The sequence below is a fragment of the Myotis myotis genome, unplaced genomic scaffold, assembly GCF_014108235.1.
Source record: "Myotis myotis isolate mMyoMyo1 unplaced genomic scaffold, mMyoMyo1.p scaffold_m19_p_3, whole genome shotgun sequence".
Lineage (NCBI taxonomy): Eukaryota > Metazoa > Chordata > Mammalia > Chiroptera > Vespertilionidae > Myotis > Myotis myotis.
Window position 1 is genome coordinate 179319182 of NW_023416335.1, and position 24511 is coordinate 179343692.

Below are 24511 nucleotides of genomic sequence, written 5' to 3' on the forward strand. Positions count from 1 at the left end.
GCCCTGCCCTGGACCCGACCCTCCGCGCCCGCGCCGGGCGGGGCCGGCGGCGAGTGAATGAATCAGGGGTCCCGGCGGGGCGGAGAGGGTCGCGGGAGCCGGGAGGGCGGGGGCCGGGCGCGGGGGGCGGGGGGCTCGGGGGTGCGGCGACGCGGGGAAGGAGGACTGGGCGGTGCGGGGCTTCGGAGGGTGAGGCTCGAGGCGGTCGCCGCTGGTACTGCTTCCTGGACGGGGAACCCCTTCCTTCCTCCTCCCCGAGAGCCGGGGAGGCGGCCGGGCAGAAACTCGCGGGCCGGGCGGGCTGCCCCGCGGGGCGGCGGGGTGCGGTGGCCGTCCCTCCCCGCGCGCGGCCTCCCCTCCCCCTCCGCGCCCTCCGCTCCCGCTCCCTCCGCTCCCGCACCTCTCCTCCCCGCCCCGCGCCCGGGGCCTCGGGGCTGCCTTCTCCGCTGCACGGAGCATCTCGAGGGCGGAGGAATAAACTTCTCCCCGAGCGCGGACCCGGCGGCTGGTGGCCCCTTGTCACCGTGGAAGCGGGGAGAGGAGTCGGGGGAGATCACGCTGGGGAAGAGCCTAGGAAAGTGCTCGGAGACCACTGTTGGAGGTTATTGTGTTTGGGGAGAGAGAAAAAAATGCATCTGCAGCCGAGTTCCTGACGGCTCCCCTCCCCCAGGCCTGGCTGTGACATTGCCGTGGCCACAAAGGAGGAGGTAGGGACGGGGGTGGAAGAACAGGTGGCCCACACCCTGCAGTGGACAGCCCGTGACTTCAGGAAAAAAGTTCATCCCAGGAGGTCTGCTCTGCTTTGCTTTGTCAAGTTAAAAACACAACGCAGAAAACCCGCAGAGCAGCAGCGGGGCTTGTCCCTTGTGCAGACAGTCGGAGGGAGCACCGTCCTCGAAGTTTAATTGACCGGCTCTTGTCCTTTCCCTTACCTCTTCGATGTTACCCGCGTCCTGGCAGGTTTGACCCTCATCCCAAGAGGTAGTACTCTTAAACGGCACTCAAAAAATTTTTGCCTTAAAACTGAGCTACAGGAGGAGTTCATTGTAGCAATCTTCCCTCCAGCCAACTGCCTGGAATACCCTAAGGCAGGTGCATGCTATAGCTGAAGTCCTAAATGAACCTTACATCTTAATGTCCATCAAAACAAGGGGTTAAAAACGGAGAGGTGTTTTCTCATTTTTACCCAATGTTACATTTGTAATGGAAACATTCATTTAAAAAGAAATTGTAAAGGTGCAGAATCTGTTCCTAACAGTCATCTCAGAATCAACCATACGAGAGATGTCACTCTTACGCCCCAAATGCTGACTCCAACAGAGACATCCAGTATGGTTGATGGCAGTGCTGCTTGCTTTGAGACTAGCCATCCGCAGGCATACTTGGTTTTAAGAGGTAGGAGATGAGATGATAAATAAAAGTGATTTTTTTCTTCCCTTGACTAGATCTTGTGCTCTGATCACATTTCCACCCCTTGCTAGCTTTTGTAGCTTTGGGTGAGGGGGCTCCTTCTGGCATGTGATCTTCGGTAAGCTTCCTTGGGAACCCAGTTTTCTCTCCTGGACTTAAATATTACTTGACTTTATAATCCAGTTAAAGGAGTCCCCCGTCCCCAGAAACAACAACCACTCATCAACAAGTAGACCAGAAGGTGTGTTTCAGGGTTCACACATCTATAAAATTAAGTTCTAATCCAGCCTCTGTCCACGGGATCTCCGAGGCTAGCAAACTTTTTTGGTGTAAGGGTCCCTTTATATTCTTAAAAGTTATTGGCGATCCCAACGTGTGGTATGTCAATATTTACCATCACAGAAACAAAAACGGAGACTTTTAAACAGTTCTTAATTCATTTAAAAATAGAAACAAGAAGCCCATTATTTGGTAACATAAATAGCTTTTTTTAACTGAAAATAATTTTTTCAAAACAAAAACAAAAGTTAGTGAGAAGGGTGGCATTGTTTAACACGTTTGCAAATCTTGATTATATGACACTAGGAGATATCTGGATCCTCATACCTGCTTCTGCATTCAGAGCACACATCTGGGAAACCACCATACACTTGTGAAAGAACAAGAGTGGAAGGGGTAATTGATAATGTAGAATTTTTATGAAAATCGTTTTTAACCTCTTGGACCCTCTTCCACCAGAGCCTTGGGAAGCCTAATGGGTTCCTGGCCACTTTTGGAGATCTAGGCTATCCGAATTATTTTGCAGGGTTTGGTGGGCAGGGATACATTATGGTGTGATTCTCCTCACCTATTCCATTTGCTATAGTCTGTATTTGGAATAAAAAGTGGGAGCAAACAGAATGAGATACATGTTTGAAGTGGCTCCCACGGTGGCCCTAGACAAGAGCGAGTAAGGCTGTGGTGGCACTGCGCAGGCCAGGGGTCTGTAATATAACAGTCTCTGATAACAGTTGCCTAGCCTGTATGCTCTCTGTGGGAGGGCTCAGGAATAGGGTAAGGAGGTGGTTAGTATATTATCATTTGGAAAACCATATTTTATTTTCCTGTGACTATTTGGTGGATAATTTTTGGCTTTCAGTAAATAGGATGCTGTTTGTATATAGTGTTTATATCTGCACATTCATTTATTTGGGACTACTTTTAATAAAGTGTGCATTTACTGCCATTCTTTCCATGGTTCTTTATTTGTAATAGTATCATGTAGTTATTGAGGGAGAGAAGATAAAACTAAATTCATTTTATTTCAAAAAGTTTGAAACAACTGACTAAAAAATATTTTCTGTCTTGTACTGATAACCTTACAAATTGTCAATATTTATTGCAACTGTTGGGAGATGATGAGATGCAGAGTAAAAGTCATGTGGATTCCTAAGAACTATTCACTCACATCTTTTAAAAAATTTCTTATTAAAAGCAGTGCTTATTTTTAAATTTTATATAATTATATTTTTTTCTTGTGCAAAGTACTATTTTTCAGCACTAATATAGATTTATATGTTGTGATTGATGATTAAATCAACTGTGCTTAATATTTCAAAATTCTCAAAGTTCTCTTAGTTTTTATACCATTATTTTTCCCAGCAGATATTTTACAGATTAAATTGTTCATCAATTATTGTCTTGCCCTAGTCGGTTTGACTCAATGGATAGAGCGTCAGCCTGCAGATTGAAGGGTCCTGGGTTTGATTCCGGTCAAGGGCACATGCCCCAGCTTGAGGGCTCAATCCCCAGTAGGGGGTGTGCAGGAGGCAGCCGATCAATGATTCTCTCTCATCATTGATGTTTCCTTTCTCTCCATCTCCCTTCCTCTCTGAAATCAATATATATTATTTTAGTTCTCAATTTTATTTCCTTAATTATTTTTAATTGATTTTTTATATTAGTTCTCACTTTTTATTTTCTCACTATACAGTGAGATTTATTTGACAATTCTTCCACCCCCACCCCACTGTCTGATTCTTTCTAACTACTCAGGAGAACTATATGATGATTCCTTTTAAAAGTTTTCTGTAGCTCTTGGCTCCAACAAAGACACTCTGCATATCCACTTGTAACTCTTAGGGGCCATAGCCAACTAGGAGAGATAGCTGTCAACAGTCTTGTGTGGGTGTGTCCACAGGGTATAGAGCATTGTGCTAGACACTTGTACTGAGTAAAGTCGTGGCATGTTCCTTTGAGAGCCATTAACTGCTATAGAACAGCAGACTGGCTGTTTAGATAGAACAACCTGAATATATGATAAAAGAACTTTGTACTCTGAATGCATCTTTCTGAAATGTTGAATGGGCAAGTTTGTAAATATAGTGTGATTCATTACAATACACATCCGTACTCAACTGAAGTTTTTATTGAATTTTGTGAGATATTTTGAAATAATTTTCCATATAAAGGTGAGTTTGTGTTAAAAGGTATTGATAGAGTGTTTGGCTTCTATTAAACTCATGTGTGACACTTGTTCTAATTTAGTTACATTTTCATTATTTTTATTATAAGGCCTGCTGAAAATGACTGAATATAAACTTGTGGTAGTTGGAGCTGGTGGCGTAGGCAAGAGTGCCTTGACGATACAGCTAATTCAGAATCACTTTGTGGATGAATATGATCCTACAATAGAGGTAAATCTTGTTTTAATATTATGCATATTGATTTGTGCAGGCCCATCCTTTGGGTACAAAAAAAGTTGCATTATAAGACAATTATACTGAAAATAATTTTATTAAGTTATCAGAAATATATTTAGGCTTTAAAGCTTTACTCTGAAGTTATACATAACCATAGATATGGAGAGCCCTTCTTCTCTTGGGAAATCTCAAGTTTAATGACATTCCTTCTGTGTTTGTATGTGTGCATTTCAGAGTTTTGTGAGTGAAATGTGAATATACATTTTACCTATACCTAGCAGTAATTTAAAAAAAAAATGTGGCTATTATTTTTATGGGTTTTTTTGTTTTGTTATTTTGATGTCACATATTAGATTTGAATTGTACTGGTGAAGTATAATCATTTGAAGGCTGATTTAATGTAATTAGTATCTCCCTGTTTCCTCTTCATATTGAAGTAGTGGAGAATCTACAGCTACCTGATGCATTTTTAAAAGTTCATTCTTTGCATATATAGGTAACTGTATATCTCAGATATATATAAGGGTACCACAACCAATCCTTTGCTTTCCAGCGCTTTTTTAATTTACTCAAGGAAATGTTAGATTTTTTTTATTACAAATTGATTAATAATTTTCAGACTTTTTTATTTTAATGAAAAATCACCAAACTAAAGGCCAACAACAGATAGAATGAAGGCCTGAAGGAGACCTTAAGAGGTCAGGTAGTATCAAGCAGATAAGGATCAATTTAATCCCAAAGTCCTGTAGGAGGGAATGACACAACTCTCCTTGTTAACTCATTTCCAGAATTAATTTATTTTATGCATAATCTGAAACTTCATGTTAAGTTTCACATCAGTGGAGATGGAAAAAAGTATACTGCCTCATCTTTGAAATAGACTTATACTGTTGGATTATTTCTTAGACTTCTTTACCCCGGGTAAAGCAATCCAACCGCCTAGCTTTTATTCTAGGTCTGATATACCAGTTGTTTAAATCAACTTTGAAAAGATTACCAGAACTTTGTCTGCGTCCCAAGCTGCATAATGTCTTTGACTGCACTGAGGTAGGTTCTAAGGGCTTTGGTGGCCTGGGAAGATGTTTATGCAATTTAGAACTGAGGATTGATAAGTTTTATAAGGAAATCTATATATATAAAAGCCTAATATGCAAAGTGTCCCCTCGGGAGTTCGACTGACTGGGAGTTTGATCTCTTGCTATGATGTGCGCTGACCATGACCACCAGGGGGCGGTGTGGAACGAAGGAAGGCCCTGGCCAGCCGCCAGCAGCCAGGGAAGGGAGGCCCCGGCAGGCAGCTTGCAGCCAGCAGCCACTAGGGACCCAACCTGTGCATGAATTTCGTGCACTGGGCCTCTATGTTAAATATTTTTGGTACTACAGGGGAAAAATGAAGAAATAAACGTGTATTTGCAAAGATTTGGTTTAGACAGAGAAGCAACTTTTATTTGGCTTCCACGGTTAAGAATTTGCAGTAAAAGGGAAGAGCCCTACTGAAGTGAACCACCTATATAATAGTCTCTGTGTATTTGCTCTCGATAACTCTGTTCAATGCTGTATGATGGTTCTATTTTGTTTTCTTTTTGTCTTCAAGGAGGATTAAATAGTTAACTTATTTCTAAAGCCAAGGCTACTTGGCATACTTCACCATTTAAATCAGAAGTGGAAGGGAGTTTTAAATAGAATTCAGGTTAAGCATGGAACTGTTCCTGGGATTTTGGAAGATGGTTTTAGCAGAAGTAGCCTCATCTTCTCTGAAAATCTGAGGAATTTCATGACACTGTTTTCTACCAGAGGTCGTGAATGCTATATGTATTATAATGTGATAAAATAAGTTAGGAAACCTTTTGGTCACAACTGTTAAAGTGCAGTATAAATAGAATAGAACTAAATCTAAAAGTTCATCCTTTATTTTGGGGGAAAGTAGAAAATGTTTATAAACTCAAACCCATAACTCTGATTATAATTTCTGTCAAACCAGAAGACTTGACTCTGGGAACATTGATTACCTGTGGACTTTGAAATTGAGGTTCCTCACTAGTTTAGCCACCTAGGAAAAGGTATCATACAGAAATTGTCTCTGAGGCAACTAACACACTCAGCGGTTCTCAACCTGTGAATTGTGACCCCTTTGGTGGTCCAACGACCCTTTCACAGGAGTCGCCTAAGACCATCCTGCATCTCAGATATTTACATTACGATTCATAACAGTAGCAACATTACAGTTATGAAGTAGCAATGAAAATAATTTTATGGTTGGGTCACAACATGAAGAACTGTATTTAAAGGGCCAGAAGGTTGAGAATCACTGCGATTCTTGGTGTATAGTTCAACTACAAGAAAAGCAAAAGAATTAATTAGTTTATTCTAATAAACAGTTAAGCAAAAATGCTATCTTGTTGTTTTTGTAAAAAGTTTAAAAGGAGAATGGGGATATCAGTACTGCTGTTAGGTTTTGATTGGTGAATAATGTAGGTCAGAGAGAAAATGAGAGAGGACATAGACTTTGCACATTTGTACTTCTCATCAGTTTTCCTGCATTAAAACAAATGGAAAGAAATTGAAAAAAAAATTTAAATTAAGTGATACCATATTTTCTAGTGGTTTAAAATTTGCAAAGATTTACATATTATGAGATAGATAAGGAAGGTGGTCATTGTTTCTTTTTATAGATAAAAATGGTCTCTGAGAGGTGGTAACTTGCCTAAAGATTCTTTTCTAGTATGGTGGCACTTTAAGTTTTCTGAAACTAAGTTAAATGGAATTTCCACTCTATTCATGTATAACTCTTTAAGCAAAGAAATAGTTATTATTGGAAGCTGATTCATATCAGTATACCAAAATTTGATCTTAAATACTATCTAATGGCACCTTAATGATACAGAGTTAGATAGGAATGACACATTTGTGGAGTATGTTTATATTTGAGGCTATGCACATGATAACCACCTTCTATTCTGAAAGATTTTACCTTTATCTTTTATGAAGTCCATCAAAGAGTTGTAGAGATGATGAAATACCTCATTAGTGGAGCAATATTACTAAAAACTCAAAGCAATCCCCTAAGCATAATACCAGGCTAGAAATATGTATGTTTTTATAGTTTAGCGATCCCTTGCTATTATGAAAACATGTTCTCTCAGATGTATTTAGCAAGGGAAAATTTGATAGAAAAAGAAAAATCTTGTCTTAAAAATAAACAAGTAGTTACAGACATTGAAATCAGAATGATCAGTTGATCAATTAACAAATATATATTACGGATATAATATACTACTAAAAATAGATATAGAAAGTATTTTTTCCAAGCTCTTAATTTCATTGACATCTGCATGCTTCTGTTAGTGTTACATACTTATAATTCTATAATTCAGTCCGAGTTTTATGCCCTTCTTTGATGAAATAGTTTCCTCCTCAGGAAGAATGGATTCATAATTGGATTGATTTGTGCTATCTTTAGTGCTCTGAGCTGTAATCACCAAGATTTATCAGTTTCTGGTTTTTTTATACATAAACTTTATTTGTGGAATTTATTTTACTAACTGAATAAGATTTAAATTAGAGAAAATTTCTAATATTAAATTGTATTGAAAAGTGGTGTTAAAAAGCATTATGTAAACTTGCAAGCTGTTCTTTTTCTGGCTTTTCTATGTATTGGTAGTTATCAATAAGGAGTGACTTTGCCTTTAGGGAACATTTGGCAATATCTGGAGATGTTTTGTTGTCACAACTTGAGGGGGGAACTGCTGGCACCTGTGGTGGGTAATGCACAGGACAGCCCCACAACAAATAATTAATTACCTGGCCCCAAATGTCAGTTGTGCTGAGGTTGAGATCCTATATGGATAGCCTTAAACATTCTTAAATTGTTAAACTCAAGTCCCTGAATAAGGTGGATGTTAGATTTTTCTAACATAGATTTAAGCTTTACCTTTTCTAAACCAGTAATACGTTATTTATTTACTTAAATATACATACACGTGTGTGTGTGTGTGTGTGTGTGTGTGTGTGTGTGTGTGTGTACACACTAGCTTCCTATTAAAACATTCTGTTTTCAAAATAAGGTAATAGCAGTTTTGTAAATGAAGTTCTCTTCAAGGCTGTGACCAGCTCTTCCCCCCCTTGTAAATGAGTGCCCTCTGCTGGTCAGTTTATTTGCTTTTATAATGAATAATAGTAAAATACCTCCTAAATTTGGAGATTTTTCCTATTTGTGTGTGTGGCTATGATCATTTTATAAGTATATTAATTTTATTTAAAAAGTTTTATTTATTTGTTTAAAAATCTAAAGTATCATAATTTACTCTCTGCTAATATTAAGATGACTCTGTGGACTAGTTTAGCCCAAGTATGTGGGTGAATGTTTTTGACTAAGAAAGGAAATGTAGCCTAGTAAGAAAAAAGAGGGGAGTTATTTTGCTTGAGGGAATAAGAAGTGGCACAGTGGCTCTGAATTTCTTTACATGCATGCAGGAGTGATGTGTTAACTGGGTGTGAGGAAGGGTCTATTCAAAAGTGGCAAATTGTGGAAGTTCATATTTTGTAGATTTTTATAGGATTGTAGAATAGTTGTGATCACCTGAATTTTAGAACAAACACAAAATTCAGGTTCTGTATTTAGGTCAATTTAAGAATAAGTGTTTACTTAATAATAACTATTAGACCTAAATGTTAAAAATTATTGGACATGTGTTATTCTTATTTGAATTTTTATAAATACAAAGCTTTAGAGAAATACAAATGAAAGTTGATAATGGCAATAAGTGAAAGGAAAACAATGTTAATGGGTTAGCACAGCCGTGGGCAAACTATGGCCTGCCGGCCGGCCCGTTTAAAATGAATAAAACTACTGAAATAAAAGACCGTACCCTTTTATGTAATGATGTTTACTTTGAATTTATATTAGTTCACACAAACACTCCATCCATGCTTTTGTTCCGGCCCTCCGGTCCAGTTTAAGAACCCATTGTGGCCCTCGAGTCAAAAAGTTTGCCCACCCCTGGGTTAGCATCTCTTAAGAGGATTCTGGTTTAAACAATGCAATCAATTCTTTAAATTCCGTAAATATTTATCAGTGCCCACTTTGTACCATACAGTCTTCCTAGGGGCTGGAGACACATAAAGGAGCAAAGGGACCAAATCACTGCCTTCATAGGACTTATTAGTTTTAGATGTATTTTGAAGAGCAATGTTTCTAGACAGTGATGCTACTTACATATAACTTAATTTAGAGGCTTTATGCTTTAGGAGGGCAGTAGATTTCTTTCATCTCTTAACGATATTATTTATCATAGTTTCTAGGTTTATGGAACAGTTATAATATTGTGATCTTAAATTAGAGCCCTAGCCTGTTTGGCTCAGTGGTTAGAGTGTCGGCCTACAGACTGAAGGGTCGTGGGTTTGATTTTGGTCAAAGGCATGCACGTACCTTCGTTGTAGGCTCCATCCCTGGCCCAGGTTGGGGTGCGGCCCAGGTTGGGGTGCATCCAGGAGGCAACCATTGATGTGTCTCTCAAATCGATGTTTCTCTCTCCTACTCCCTTCCACTCTCTCTCAAAATCAATGGGATAAATATTCTCCAGGAAGGATTAACAAAAACTTGTAGATATGGGTAATAAAAATAAAATATTTGAGAGGATTAAATAGGGACATAGTGCTTATGTTACATAATTTTTCAACTTTTTATTTTGAAAACTTTCCAATTTATGGAAAAGTAGTAAAAAGTTAGTATAATGAATACCATTTACTCTTAAAATAGACATACTTGCTTTATATATGTGTGTGTATGGCTACTTTCACACTACAGTGTGAGTTGAGTAGTTTCACCAGAGACCAATTACTGTCTGGCCTTTTATAGAAAAAGTTTGTTAATCCTATTCTAACAAGAAGAGCATTCCCTTATATAATCACAATGCAGTGGCGAAATTTAGGAGATTCAACATTGATACAAAAAAATTATCTTATATATAGCCCATAATCTAATTTTGTCAGTTCCCAGAATGTTCTTTTTTAACAATTCCTTTACTTTTTTCTGATCTAGGATAAAAAAATTAGTTGTCATGTCTCAAATCTCTTAATCTAGGACAGTTTCTCAGCTTTTCTTAGTCATTCACGACAATGGTACTTTTTAAAGAATTCAAACCAGTTGTTTTGTCTGATTTTTCCCTCATGATCAGATTTGGTTTAAACAGGTTTGGCTGGAGAATACTACATGATGTTATGCCCTCCTCTGTGCATCAAATCAGTAGGCACAGGTTTGTCCCATTATTGATGATGTTAACATGATTATTAGGTTAAGGTCATGTCTGTTTTCTCTCTGTAAAGCTATCTTTGCTTCCTTTATAATTGATAATGTACTCTGTGGGGAGACACTTTGAGAATATAAATATCCTGTTCTCCAACATATTTGCACCCAGTGAGATGTAGCATACACTGATAATTCTCACCAGAATAAATGAACTACCATAGTGAATGTAAAACGGTAGTTAATTTTCTGACTCTGTCATTACTTCTACATTTATTGGTTAACATCTACCATGAATTTTCTTGTCACTCTCCTTTTTTCATTTGTTTGGTTTGTCATATTTGTACTAGTATGAACTCATGTATTACTTTTTTATTCAATGTGTTAAAGTCTAATACTATATTTATAGTGATTCTCAAATTTGGTTTTTATATAACCAGTGGAATCCCTTTCAAACTGGCCTCTGTATCCTTTTGGCATGTTTCCATCAGTTTTTGAGCTCTTCCTTACTCTGTCACAGTGTGTTCCAGGTTCACCTTGTTCTTTCCATGGTCACACCCTGGATTCAGTCACTGTCCAAAGAACCCGAATTCCTTTTATTTAAAAAAACCTGGATGTTAGGTACATTTATTGCAATTGAGGAGTCACTGCTTCTAGACCTTTCCCAATGGACAGAGCTAAGAAATATCTTGTATTTAAAAATCATGAGTTCATTCTTCCTCACCTCCCTCCATATTTTCATTCTACCTTGTGTAAATTTTAATGTTAAACATTAGACATGTTGAAATGAAAATGATAATGTTGGTCCTAAATTCTTTTCTTGGAGTATTATGTAAATAACACAAATTGAGTGAATTAACATTAAGTTAGCTTCTTTATTTGTATAACTAGAGGTCTGGTGCACAGATTCGTGCACCAGTAGGGTCCCTTGGCCTGGCCTGCGGGGATCAGTGGACCTCTGTGCCGCTGCAGCCTGGCCTTACCTGCCACCTCGCATTGGGCTCCAGCCCGTTATCTGCATTGATCCCGCACAGCGCGAAGTAGTGTGTGAAGCGGTAGGTGGCTGGGGAGGAGCCTGAGCCCGGGCTGGGCACTGTGCCGCTCCCACTCACCCTGGCCCTGCTGTGCCTGGTAGGCTTGCTGCCGCTCCACTGAGGTCTCTGCGCCCGTCCTAGGGCTGTACCAGTGTACCCATGACCACGTCATCACAGCCTCACAAAGAAGCAGTCGTGGGCTCGCACCCAGTCAGTCTCGATGGTGGGACTGGGAGCCATGAGCTTGGTGCCTGTTGATCAGCTGAGCGGCGCTCTACCACCAGGAGGCAGCTCCTGTGTTGAGTGTCTGCCCCCTGGTGGTCAGTGTGCATCATAGCTACCTCTTGAGTGGTCATTTAGTCTTTTATATATATATACACTAGAGGCCCAGTGCACGAAATTTGTGCACGTGGTGGGGTGTCCCTCAGCCCGGCCTGCACCCTCTCCAATCGAGACCCTTTGGGGGATGTCTGACTCTTGGTTTAAGCCTGATCTCTGCGTTGGGTATCCCTCTCGCAATCCAGGACCACTGGCTCCTAACCGCTCACCTGCCTGCCTGCCTGACCTCCCAAAACCACCTCTGCCTGCTGGCCTGATCACCCCTAACTGCCCTCTCCTGCTTGCCTGGTCACCCCTAACTGCCTCTGCCTTGGCCCCCCGCTACCGTGGCCTTGTCTGGAAGGACATCCGGATGGATGTCTGGAAGACATCCGGTCTAATTAGCATATTACCCTTTTATTAGTATAGATAGATTGGGATTAAATATTTTTCTCCATTGAGGAAAGTAAGGATCCTTTAATTTTCAAAATATTCTTAAACCATTTAGGAAAATATTTAGGAAAAGATTGAGCTATTTGACTACATAAAAAATTAAGACATCTTTAACAAAAATACAAGACAAATGGAAGTCTGTGAAAACTATTTGCATCATATATCAAACAGGAAGCTTTATTATATAACTTTTAGAAAACAAACATCAGAAAGGAAAAGGGGAGGGTAAGGATATAAATAGCCAACCTATCCACCAAAAATAAAGAAAGAAATGACATATAACATAAAAAGATGTCATTAATGTAGAAATGAAGTTCAAACAAATAACATTTTTACTTTTATATTGGCTAAGATTAAAATTATAACAGTGCTAGGAAGGTTATGGAGAAGTGTGTACTATTTATGCTATAAGTGGGAGTATGTAATCTTACAACTTTCTGGAGGTGTTTGGCAGTGTGTATTAAAATGTAAGCTGCATGTCCTTTGACCACTTCTAGGTCAATTCCAATTCTAGGAATTTATTGCAAGGATGCAGTCAGTTGGATAAGTGTTTAAGGTGAATACACAGGAATGCTTATTGCAGTATTTATGATTTTTAAAAGTGGAAATAATCTACATATCTACCAGGGAATAGATGAAGTAATTTATGGGTTATCTATAAAAATTATATTATATATAGTTGTTGAAAAGCATTTGGTAGATCTATGTGTACTGATGTTGAAAAATGTCTATTACATAAGTTACACTTCATAATGATAGCACATGATATAGAGCAGGGGTCCTTAAACTACGGCCCGCGGGCCACATGCAAATACAAATATTGTATTTGTTCCTGTTTTGTTTTTTCACTTCAAAATAAGATATGTGCAGTGTGCATAGGAATTTGTTCATAGTTTTTTTTTAAACTATAGTCCGGCCCTCCAATGGTCTGAGGGACAGTGAACTGGCCCCCTGTTTAAAAAGTTTGAGGACCCCTGATATAGAGTATGATTCCCTTTATCTAAAACAATGAATATGAACATAAAGTATTATAGGACATATGTCAAACTTTCATTCTTTGTGGTATTTGGTTTTTAAAAATGAACATGTACTGTTTGAAAGATAAAAGTAAATATTCACTTTTGTGGGAGAAAAGTCCCTCATGTATTAGATACAATTAGATTATTTCATATTTACTGTTTTCCTCCCTTTTAAAGCCTCAAATTGGTAATGGTGATGTATCTTGGGTAAAGAAATTAGTGTCAGGCCAATTAAAGAATAACATAGATATATAATACAAAACATGAAAAGTATGTTGGCATCTGTAATTATTAGGATTTGATCCATGATTGTATAGGCCTCACATTCTGACGTTGGCACCAAGTAACAGTTTATGGGAGAATACCACATGACTTCAACAGGTGACAGATGTGTGCTTATAATATCTTTTTTTTTTTAATCTCTTGTGCATATTTTCCTTGCATTTATTGGGATTTTTGGACCAGTTTTATCTCTGGGCAGTGGTACAAATTCTGTTCTCTCTAATCTTAAACTAAGATTCAATATTCTCATTATTTCAAGCATTTGTCATTGTAAAGATGTTTTTTTTCTTTATCTTTTTAATAAATGTCAATAAAAAATTGTGTCATGATAACGAGCTGTTTTAGCACCTTGCACCCTAGTTAAAACAGAAATCCTTATGACCCTCAGAGACTTAGTTTTCCTTCCCTGGAACTTGTCCTTCTCCATTATATTTACTTTGAAATACAGTGATTGGTTTTGCAAAATATATTCCAAGTGTAAATGTCCAGTGATCTTATAAAGTCAGGATACTATGGTTGTTTTATACATATAGTTAGTTCCTAGTAGCCAGTGGTCTGCCCCCTACCTTTTTGGCTTATAATAACATTTGCAATGTGTAATATATAAAATAATAGTTAAGTTTTATAGTACTTGTCATTTTATGAGGGGATTTTCATGTTATGAAATTCTAATCTGTATTCAGAGTCATGTGTGTTATTTACCCACTTTTACAACTGAAGGGACAGTGGTTAAGAGTAGATGAGAGATAAGTAGTTTGCCCACGCTCATACCACAAGTGAAGTTCGGTGACTGGCCATAGATTGAAGATTCAGGAGTATATCTCTAGCCTTGACTTCTGTCCTGAGCATCAGACCTATATATCAAGCTGCCTACAGCTCATAGCCACCAGAACAATCCACAAACATGGGGAATTCAACATGCTCCAAACTGAACTCCTCTTTTCCTCTACTCTTCCTTTTGTTTCCATCCCTAATCAGTTAGCTCTGCCATTTAAAAAAATTGAGATATAATTCACATAGCATAAAATTCATCCTTTTAAAGTATACAGTTGAATGGTTTTTAGTATATTCACAAAGTAATGCAACCATCACTACTATATAATTCCGTAACATTTTCATCACCTCATAACATTTTCATCCATAACATTTCTTCTTTCAGAAAGAAGCCCCATAACCCCACTTTGTCCTGCCAGCCCCGGCAACAACTAATCTACTTCCTGTCTCTGTGGATTTACCTATTCTGAACATTTCGTGTAATTGGAATCATACAATATGTGGTCCTTTTGTCTGGCTTTTTTAAAATGTAGGATAATGTTTTCAAGGTTCATCTTTGCTGTCATCACATACTTTGTTCCTTTTATGGCTGAATAATATTTGGTTGTGTGGATATATCATATTTTGTTTATCCATCAGCTGATGGACATTTGGATTGTTTCCTCTTCTGGTCTATTTTGAATAGTGCTACTGTAAACATTCATGTACAAGCTTTTGTGTGAATGTATTTTCAGTTTTCTTGGGTATACCTAGAAGTGGAATTGCTGGGTCATATGGTAGCTTTATTTTTAACTTTTTGAGATGTCAGACTATTTTGCACAGTGGCTGCACCATTTATTTATATTCCCACCAGCAGTGTGAAGTTCTGCCAATTTTACCCATTAAATATTTCTCAAAACTATTTATTTATTTATTTACTTATTATATGTACATATTATTGATTTCAAAGAGTAAGGGAGTTGAGAGAGAGAAACATCAATGATGAGAGAGAATAATTGATTAGCTGCCTTCTTCATGCCCCTCACTGGGGATTGAGCCCACAACCTGGGGCATGTCCAGGAATTGAACCGTGACCTCCTGGTTCATAGGCCCATGCTCAACCCCTGAGTCACACCAGTTGGGCACCTCAAAACTATTTAATTTTCACCTATATAACTGTTGCTGCCTTAGGTCAGATTCTATCATTTCTTATAATAGTTTCCTAACTAATCTCCCAGCTGCCAATCTGGCCCTTTTCTATAATTTGCCATAATACTAATGCTGACAGTGAACCTGGTATATCTGATCCTCCCCTCCTACTTAAAAAACGTTTATTTCATTGACTCAGTCTAAGATGAAGTTTAAAACTTAATATGGCATTCAAGGCCTCCCATAAGTTGGCCTCTGTGTGATTGTCCAGTTTTCTCTTTATCTGTGTACCTGTAATCCCTCCAAGCTAAAGTTGTATTGAACTTCTTGTGCTATGTATGTATTCAACATACTGTTTCATGTTTTTATGCATTCTCTTTGTTCCTTCCTGCCTGGAGTGGCCCTCCCCTCCCCTGTCTTTCTTAATTATGTTATAATTATTATTAACTAGTAGCCTGATGCACAAGCAAAGATGATCGCGCCTTCCTGTGTGTCACCGTTGCACTTTGCCCTGCATATAGTATTGCAATATTGCATTGTATTTTAGTTATCTGTTTGCATTCATATCTTTTCCACAGGCCTGGCTCCTTGCGCTCAGAGACTTTGTACTGTCTGGCACAGTATATGACACTTAAAAGACTTTTAGTAATTGTTCTATGATGTGAGGGAGAAAGTAGGTTGGTGGGGATGAATTAATAAACCTGTGTTTATATATCTCAAATTTTTTGCTTCTTCCCTATTATAATTCAAACCAGGCTATTGTACCTGTTTCTGTGAGAAATTAGCTGTCTATGACAACCTTTGGTGGCTTATAATCAGTAGTGTGGAACATATTCTATGATGGATTCAAATAATCTTTTAGAAGTTACACTTGAACATTAGAGAGTAAAGGTTTCTCATTTTTTCCTATAGGTATTAAGAATACATGAAAAATATTCTAATGCTTGACACATTGAGAAAATATTATAAACATTTCAAGAGTAAATCCCCAAATAATACTTTAGCTGGTATTTCCAACAGTCCTGTTCATATTTATAAGAGCATGAGGATGGAGATTAAATTGGATAATACTTATAATGTGTTTATCATAGTTTTGACATACAAGTAAGGGCTCAGTAAATGTTATAATTATTATTAACTAGTAGCCCGATGCACAAAATTCGTGCACGGGGGTGGGGGGGTGAGGGGGGGGGCATACCCCTCAGCCCGACCTGCACCCTCTGTCATGTTCTGGGACCCTGGCCGCTCCGGGCCTAGGCACAGGACTACAGACATGGGGCAGCCTGGCTCCTGAGGCCCCATTTTATCAAGAGAACAAAGTCGGCGTTAGTTATAGCCCTCACCGAACCCAGTACAGTGCATCTGTGTGTACAACTGCCTCATTCATGTGCCTGCTTCGCCCTACTGAATTACTAACGTCTTAAGGACATAGCTCTGTTTTATCCTGCTTCACCTTCAGTGCCTGGCCTGGTGCCAGGGACCTGAGAGGGTTTGCTGAGTGAGTGAGTGAATAATGAGTAAGTGAATGAGTGAATGAATGAGCAAGTAAGTGAATGAGCAAGCAGCTACAGGGTGGGAACTTCTGCCATGTCGCCATGGCAACGGGGCAGAAATGGCGACATGGCAGAAGTTCCCACCCCTCTCCCATCTGCTTAGTTCCTGCTCCCAGCGGCCCAGCTCCCCTCTCCCGGCTGCTTAGTTCCTGCTCCCAGCGTCCCGGCTTCCCTCTCCCGGCTGCTTAGTTCCTGCTCCCAGTGTCCCGGCGCCCCTCTCCCGGCTGCTTAGTTCCTGCTCCCAGCGTCCCGGCTGCATAGTTCCTGCTCCCAGCGGCCCAGCTTCCCTCTCCCGGCTGCTTAGTTCCTGCTCCCAGCGGCCCAGCTTCCCTCTCCCGGCTGCTTAGTTCCTGCTCCCAGTGTCCCGGCGCCCCTCTCCCGGCTGCCTAGTTCCTGCTCCCAGCGGCCCAGCTTCCCTCTCCCGGCTGCTTAGTTTCTGCTCCCAGCGGCCTGGCGCCCCTCTCCCGGCTGCTTAGTTCCCGTCCTGCTCCCGGCAACCCAGGCCCCCAGCCACTCCTTCAGCAGAGGCCAGGGCAGGGGGGAAGCTTGGCTTCCTCCATCGCGGGGGCAACCAAGCCTGCTTGCTCCAGCTCCGAGACTGCTGGCCGCCATCTTGGGTTTATTTGCATATAGTCACTCTGATTGGCTAGTGGGCGTGGCTTGGGGTGTAGCGAAGGTATGGTCAATTTGCATGTTTGTCTTTTATTAGATAGGATAACAATAGGGTTACCTTTAGTAAAAGTTACTAACTTCTTTTAGGGGTTTTTGTGTACTATAGTATGTCTTCCCATGTCAGGGTTACTGCCTGAATTAGAAAACTAAGCTGACAATGTTAAAAGATAACATACTGAGTAACTGGTTATTAATTATAATAGAAAAATGGCAAAACAATGTCCTGGTCAGTGAATTTAATCTCAGTTTGAATCATTTAGTCTTAACTTTCAAATTCCTCTAATGGAGCTACAGATAAGTTTCTATACATAAAACAACACTTGAAGGCATGTTAATAAACTGGTACAAGTTGAAGCAAAAACAATGAAAATTTTAAGTGGGCAAAGGACATAGAAGATGGGAATAAATATTAAAATAAAACTATACAATATTATTAGTCCTCAAAGAAATGAATATTAAAACAATAAGAATTTTCAGCCTGACAGGAGTTTAAAGAAAAATAAAAATATAAAACCCATGTTGTGAGTGGTGATTAAATGGGCACACTCTTAATGCTGTATGAAAAAGTAATATAATGAACATGTATGCACCAATCAGATTTTTCATATCGTAGCATTCTGCCACTTTTGGTTTAGATCCTTTTTCTTTTTTAAGATGTAAAACTTAATACAATTGAAGGCCCCTGCAAGTGTTTTTAAATCTCTGTATGTATTGTTTGGTTTATATTTTTACATTAAAGGTTTTATATTATCTAAAACTTGATTGACTGCATTCACTAAAATATTCAATATATTATAACTTAAAAATTTATAACTTAATTTTTAAATATAATTTAAACTATTAAACTTGTATTTTGATAAGACAGTTTTATAGTGTCTGCACTTATTTACATTGAGTGGATTCATTTATTAATGGACAGTTCTAATTATTTGCTATTTTCAAAACTTACACACAGTGTATATAATGGTAAGCATAACAGATGTGAGCTCAACCAGCATGGAGTTTAAAACCTAGTAGGGGATACAGACTTAAACAATTACACAAGTAAGTAGAGTTACAGATCATAATACATGATATGAAGGAAATATAGAGGTGCTAAGTTAAGAGAGTGCTAAGTCCTCTGGATTTTATTTTGGAGAATGAAGGGATACTATTCAAGGACTTTAAGCAAGTGGGTGACATTTAAAGTGAGTGACATTTAAAAATAATTACTAGCTGCTGTGTGGAGAACGTATCATTTAAGAGTAACCACAGGGGTCCCTGCTAGGAAGCAGTTGCAGGAGATTGCATAAGACAAAGTGGTATTATGGACTAGGGTACTGGTGCTGGTGGGTGCTTAGATTTAGAGTGTATTTTGAACATAGATCAATGGTGTAAGATTGTAGGTTGGTGTTAAATACCTATGTAATTTTTCTTTGTAAGATATTTTAGGATGCCTGCCATGTTAAGTGTATTTCTATTGTAACTATCATTTCAAAGGAAATAAATCATATTTCCTTAGCATAATTTACCAAAAATGGCATTACTGTGTCAAATGCTATGAGCATTTGTGTGGTTCTTGATAACTACTGGAATTGCTTTCCAAAAGGATTGTGCCTGTTTATTGTATCACTATAAATGTTTAAGTTCTATCTATGATTAGCTTCTGCCAGCATAGTATATTTCATTTAGAAAAGGTTTTGTTTTTAGTACTTACATAAGCATAACAATAGTACTGTAACTGAGAGCGAGAGAAAATATATGGAATAACTTTCTTCCATTTAATATTTTATTATGTTGAGTTAAAGTGACTTTATTTTATCCTAGTTTCCAAAGGATGTTAGTAATCTGTGTACCTGATCTAAAAGTTTATTTGTATTTGAATGGCTGGACATAATACTAATTAAGAATGTTAGGTTTTGATCCTTTTCTTGCTCTATTCCTAACTAGTTTCTTTTTAGAATCTGTGGTTTTTAAAATTGGTTGGACTTGAATAACCTGTACTTTCTCAGGGTGATGGTTTATATTTTAAGTATAAAAGGAATAAATAATATGCATTGAGAATACTTCATACTTGTGAAAAGGCATTTTATTAGCATGGAGCAGGATTGGCAAACTTTTCTATAAAGAGCCATATGGGTCTGTCACATAATCTTTGTTTTATTTTTAAATAACCATTTAAAAACGTAAAAACTATTCTTAGTTCATGAGCCAGACAAAAACAGGTGGACAGGATTTAGCCTGTGAGCAATAGTTTGCTGAACTCTTATTTAGACTCTAGTCTTGGGAAAGACCTTACACTGATGACTAAATTTTTTTCTACTTCCATATATTTCTTCCTAATGTCTAACCTGAAGTTGGAACAGAATCTTTAGTATTTATATACTGTTTTTGTTGTGCTTGTTTTCTGCTTTGTTTTTAAACCTGTCAGTTCTTTTTTTCAGATCATGCTTTGCCTTTTAACATCTTTGTTCTTAAGTTTTTACCAAGTGGCACTGCCTTTTTATATAGCTCAGTGACTACTTAAAATTAACTTTGGAAATAATGAAGTTTTAACCTTCACCTATTATTTTTAATCAGATTCTACTCATTGTTTTTATGTAGGTTGTAGATTACTTTTTTCAATAACTGAATATGACACAGAATTTAGCTGTTAATTATTTTAGGTTTTAGAAGGGAAAAAGTCATAGGAATGAGATAATGGGTGAATAGGGCGGGGCTGCTTTCCCAGTCCTTTCGATGAAATATTCATCATGGAAATGTGTTATGAAATACATAAAGAAACTACAAATATGCCACATTAAATACTTTTGAAACACAAAGTATTTGAAAATTCTATAAATGGGACTTTATTGAGCTACATTTTGGAGGCATTATATATGTGGGCAGATGGTGAGTAATCTCCCAGCCACACCTTAGGTCTAGACTTGTGTGGCTCCAGTCTTTTAATTTTATTGTTGGTAAAACATTTTATATTTAAAGACTAAGGAAACTATCAGCTCTAAGGTTAACTTAGGTTAGTATTGGTAAGTGAAGAACGTGAGGTGACAGCAACAGGCAAGGAAATCTTTTTGATCTCTAGCCATACCTGGGTAATGAATGGGTTGATTCTAAGACACTGTACTTTGCTCTCAATTCCTGCTCTTTATTATACTTCAAAAACACTGGTTTTTAACATATTATGGGAGTTCTTTCAAGTAGTTAATTAAGGGAGTAGGCGAAAATAATAAAATGTCAACCAAATGTTTGAATTTTTAGTAAAGAGCTTCCGGCTTAGAAAATAAATATCCATCCTTTTTTTCTGACTGGTGAAATAATTTTTATTATAGACAGTATGGAAAATGCAGTTTACTTTAAAAGATAAGCATTAGATCATAGTCTAACATGGTAGTCTTTCACACTTTTAAAAATGAAAAGCCACAGAAGGAATACATTTAATAGCATCGAGTACAAAAAAAGATAACAGCCTTTATTGACATTTTTATGTAATACCATAAGTTTTTTTTTTAATATATTTTATTGATTTTTCACAGAGAGGAAGAGAGAGGGATAGAGAGTTAGAAACATTGATGAGAGAGAAACATCGATCAGCTGCCTCTTGCACACCTCCTACTGGGGATGTGCCTGCAACCAAGGTACATGCCCTTGGCCGGAATCGAACCTGGGACCTTTCAGTCCGCAGGCCGACGCAGTATCCACTGAGCCAAACCGGTCAGGGCAATACCATAAGTTTTTAAATATATGTATGGGTACAGCTATACTGATATATACATATATTTTATTGGGATCATGTTACATATGCAGGGTGGGCAAAAGTAGGTTTACAGTTCATATGGAAAATGATACAAAAATAAATAATTCCAGAATAAACTTGCACACTGACAACTTTACACCTACCTTTGCCCATCCCTGAGATATATGTCTGTATTCTACTGTGAACATTTAAAAAATATTTTATCAAAAACATGACCATTAATGACCATTCTCTTTTTTAATGATGGAATGGTCTATAAAGTAATTCATCAAATAAAGACACTTTAGTGTTAAGCCCTCATGTAGAACAATAAGAAACAGTGCCCTTGGTGTATACTTTATACCTATCATCAGCCTGCCTCTTATTCCATGACTGCATATTGTACCATTCCATTTTCCTTATTTATTTATTCATTCATTCATTCATTCATTCATTCATTCGGCTTATTTTGGCAGAGAGTGTGTGAAATCCTTTAGGCATGAGTATAAATCAAAAGTCAAAGAAAATCAGATTTTCATTTTAAGATTCTGTTGATGTTACCCACCCCCTTTCCTTACTCAATCTTAGTGTTGCCTAGGTTTTTTAAGGTATCCATCTATTCTCCCCCACAGAATTTGCCGATAGAAGTTGTATTCATTAGAGTTATCATAATATCCACCTGGCTGTGAGATATTGTTCCCAGGATTTCAGAAATGGATAAGGGCATTAAATCCTCAGTGTAGACCATTTTCTTTGTATTCCTTTGACTATAAGTAAAATAGATGCATGACGTTTATTTGTAAGCTGATTGATTTTTTTTTCTTGCCATCTAAACCATCCTGAATAACAGAGGTGGTAGAGCTATCCCATTTTTGTAAAAACTATTTTTTATAGGAGTTTGGGTCTTTTTATTACTAATATGTGCGCTTCCATTGTTGAATCTCTTTGTAACAGCCTTTTAAAAATTGTGGTAATATATATAACATAAGATTTACTATTGCAGCCATTTTTAAGTGTACAATTCGGTGACATGAAGTAAATTCACAGTGTTGGGCAGCCATTAATTCTGTTTTCATTATCCCAAACTAAAACTCTGCATCTGCTGGACAATAACTCTCTAACCCCTCCTGCCCCAGACTCAGGTGACCCCTATTCTACTTTTTGTCTCTGTGACTTGACTTATTTTAGGTACCTCATGTAAGTGAAATAATAGTTATTTGTCTTTTTGTGTCTGGCTTATTTCACTTAGCCTACTGTTTTCAAGGTTCACCCATGTTGTACCATGTATCAGAATTTTCATTTTTATGACTGAGTAATATTTTATTGTATTTATATATCACATTTTGTTTATCTACTCATCCTATATAATAAAAGCCTAATATGCTAAGTGCCCGGTCATCCAGTAACCTGTTGACTGTTAAGACAATCAAAGCGTAATATGCTAATGATATGCTAAGGCTGCTCAACCGCTTGCTATGACATGCACTGAGCACCAGGGGGCAGACACTCCGACTGGTAGATTAGCTTGCTGCTGGGGTCTGGCTGATTGGGACTGGGCGAGATGGGGCTGGACATGCCCTGGAGCCCTCTCACAGTCCCTCCCCGGCCAGATCGTGCATTGGTGGGGTCCCTCGGCCTGGCCTGCACCCTCTCGCAATCCAGGACCCCTTGGGGGATGACGGGGAGCCAGTTTCAGCCCAATCCCACAGGCCACTCCCCTCGGGAGGGCGCCAGATGCCGGGCTCATGGCTGGCGAGTGCTGCTGTTGCGGTGGCGGCACGCAAGCCTCTCCCAATTGGAACTGATTGGACACGAGCCCGCAGCAGGCGCAGTGGGGCCGGGATTAGCGAAAGCAGCAGATAGGAGCTGCAGGCGGCATTGGACTGCGGGTTTCGACCCGATCCCCACAGGCCACCCCGAGGGACCCCACTCATGCACGAATTTGTGCACCAGGCCTCTGGTCTGTTAATAAACACTTGAGTTGTTTCTACATCTTGGCTATTGTAAATAATGTTGCTGTGATTCCCTGCTTTCAATGCTTTTGGTTATATACCAAGGATTGGAATTACTGGATCATATGGTAATCTTATGTTTTACTTTTTGAGGAACTACCAAATTGTTTTCCACAATGGCTGCACCATTTTACTTTCCCACCAGTGGTGGCCAGGGATCTAGTTTCTTCACATCCTTGCTAACACTTATTATTTTACTTTAAAAAAAAAAAATAATAGCCATTCTAATGGCTGTGAAGCTGTAACTCATTGTGGTTTTGATATGCATTTCCCTGATGATGTTGAACATATTTCCCTATGCATATTGGTCATTTGTCTATCTTTTTTTGGAGAGAGGTCTATTCAAGTCATTTGCCCAGTTGTGACAGATTCTTTTTCTTGAGTTGTGTCTAACACTTTTTTAAAAGTAAAAGGTATCGTAATAATCTAGACTGTGTTTCTCCCTTCTCAGGATTCCTACAGGAAACAAGTAGTAATTGATGGAGAAACCTGTCTCTTGGATATTCTCGACACAGCAGGTCAAGAGGAGTACAGTGCAATGAGGGACCAGTACATGAGGACTGGGGAGGGCTTTCTTTGTGTATTTGCCATAAATAATACTAAATCATTTGAAGATATTCACCATTATAGGTGGGTTTAAATTGAACATAGTAAATTGACATTGAGGACTAATTGTATCTTCCATTTATTGAATCTTCGCTAATCACCATACATAAATTATCTAATTTAAATTTTAGAATAATTATGAGGTAGGTAATATCCCTGTTTTATAGATGAAGTTCTTGAGAATTAGGTAAATTGAGTAACTTGTTCCAGCTTGCATAGGTGGTGGTGCTGGGATTGGAACCTAGGCCTGTTTGACTCCAAAAACTGTGCTTTTAACCACTCTACACCAGGGAAACAAGGCTGTAAGCTAGAGCTATCATAAAAATGAAAACCATCAACAAAAAAATAGGAAAATGTAATTGAGGCAGTGTCACTTAAGTAGCCTTAAAAATAATCAAGTATATTTAGTGTAGAATTTCTTGGAATTGGATATTAGCTATTTAAGAGGAGGAAAACACACCCACAACTTTAAAGTTGTAAAAGACAGGTATTAGAACAATTACAGTTTTTAAAGAAACTGATAAATCAGCCTAAAACTGACTTTTTTTTTTTTTAAAGATAATCACTATTAAGTATAGTTTATATTGTTTCTTTGAGGATTTACAGTTTTCAT

General features: G+C 38.3%; 1 protein-coding gene across 4 annotated transcripts in view; it reads left to right on the plus strand.

The window, feature by feature from the left end:
- KRAS (KRAS proto-oncogene, GTPase) overlaps window positions 1-24511 on the plus strand; it is a 42177-nt gene that overhangs the window by 188 nt on the left and 17478 nt on the right. For all 4 annotated transcript variants that reach the window (XM_036296735.1, XM_036296736.1, XM_036296734.1 and 1 more), the window contains exons 2-3: window positions 3964-4085; window positions 23744-23922. In XM_036296735.1, coding sequence (XP_036152628.1) covers window positions 3975-4085; window positions 23744-23922 — 290 coding nt within the window. In that variant the 5' untranslated portion in view covers window positions 3964-3974. The remainder of the gene's footprint in view (window positions 1-3963; window positions 4086-23743; window positions 23923-24511) is intronic.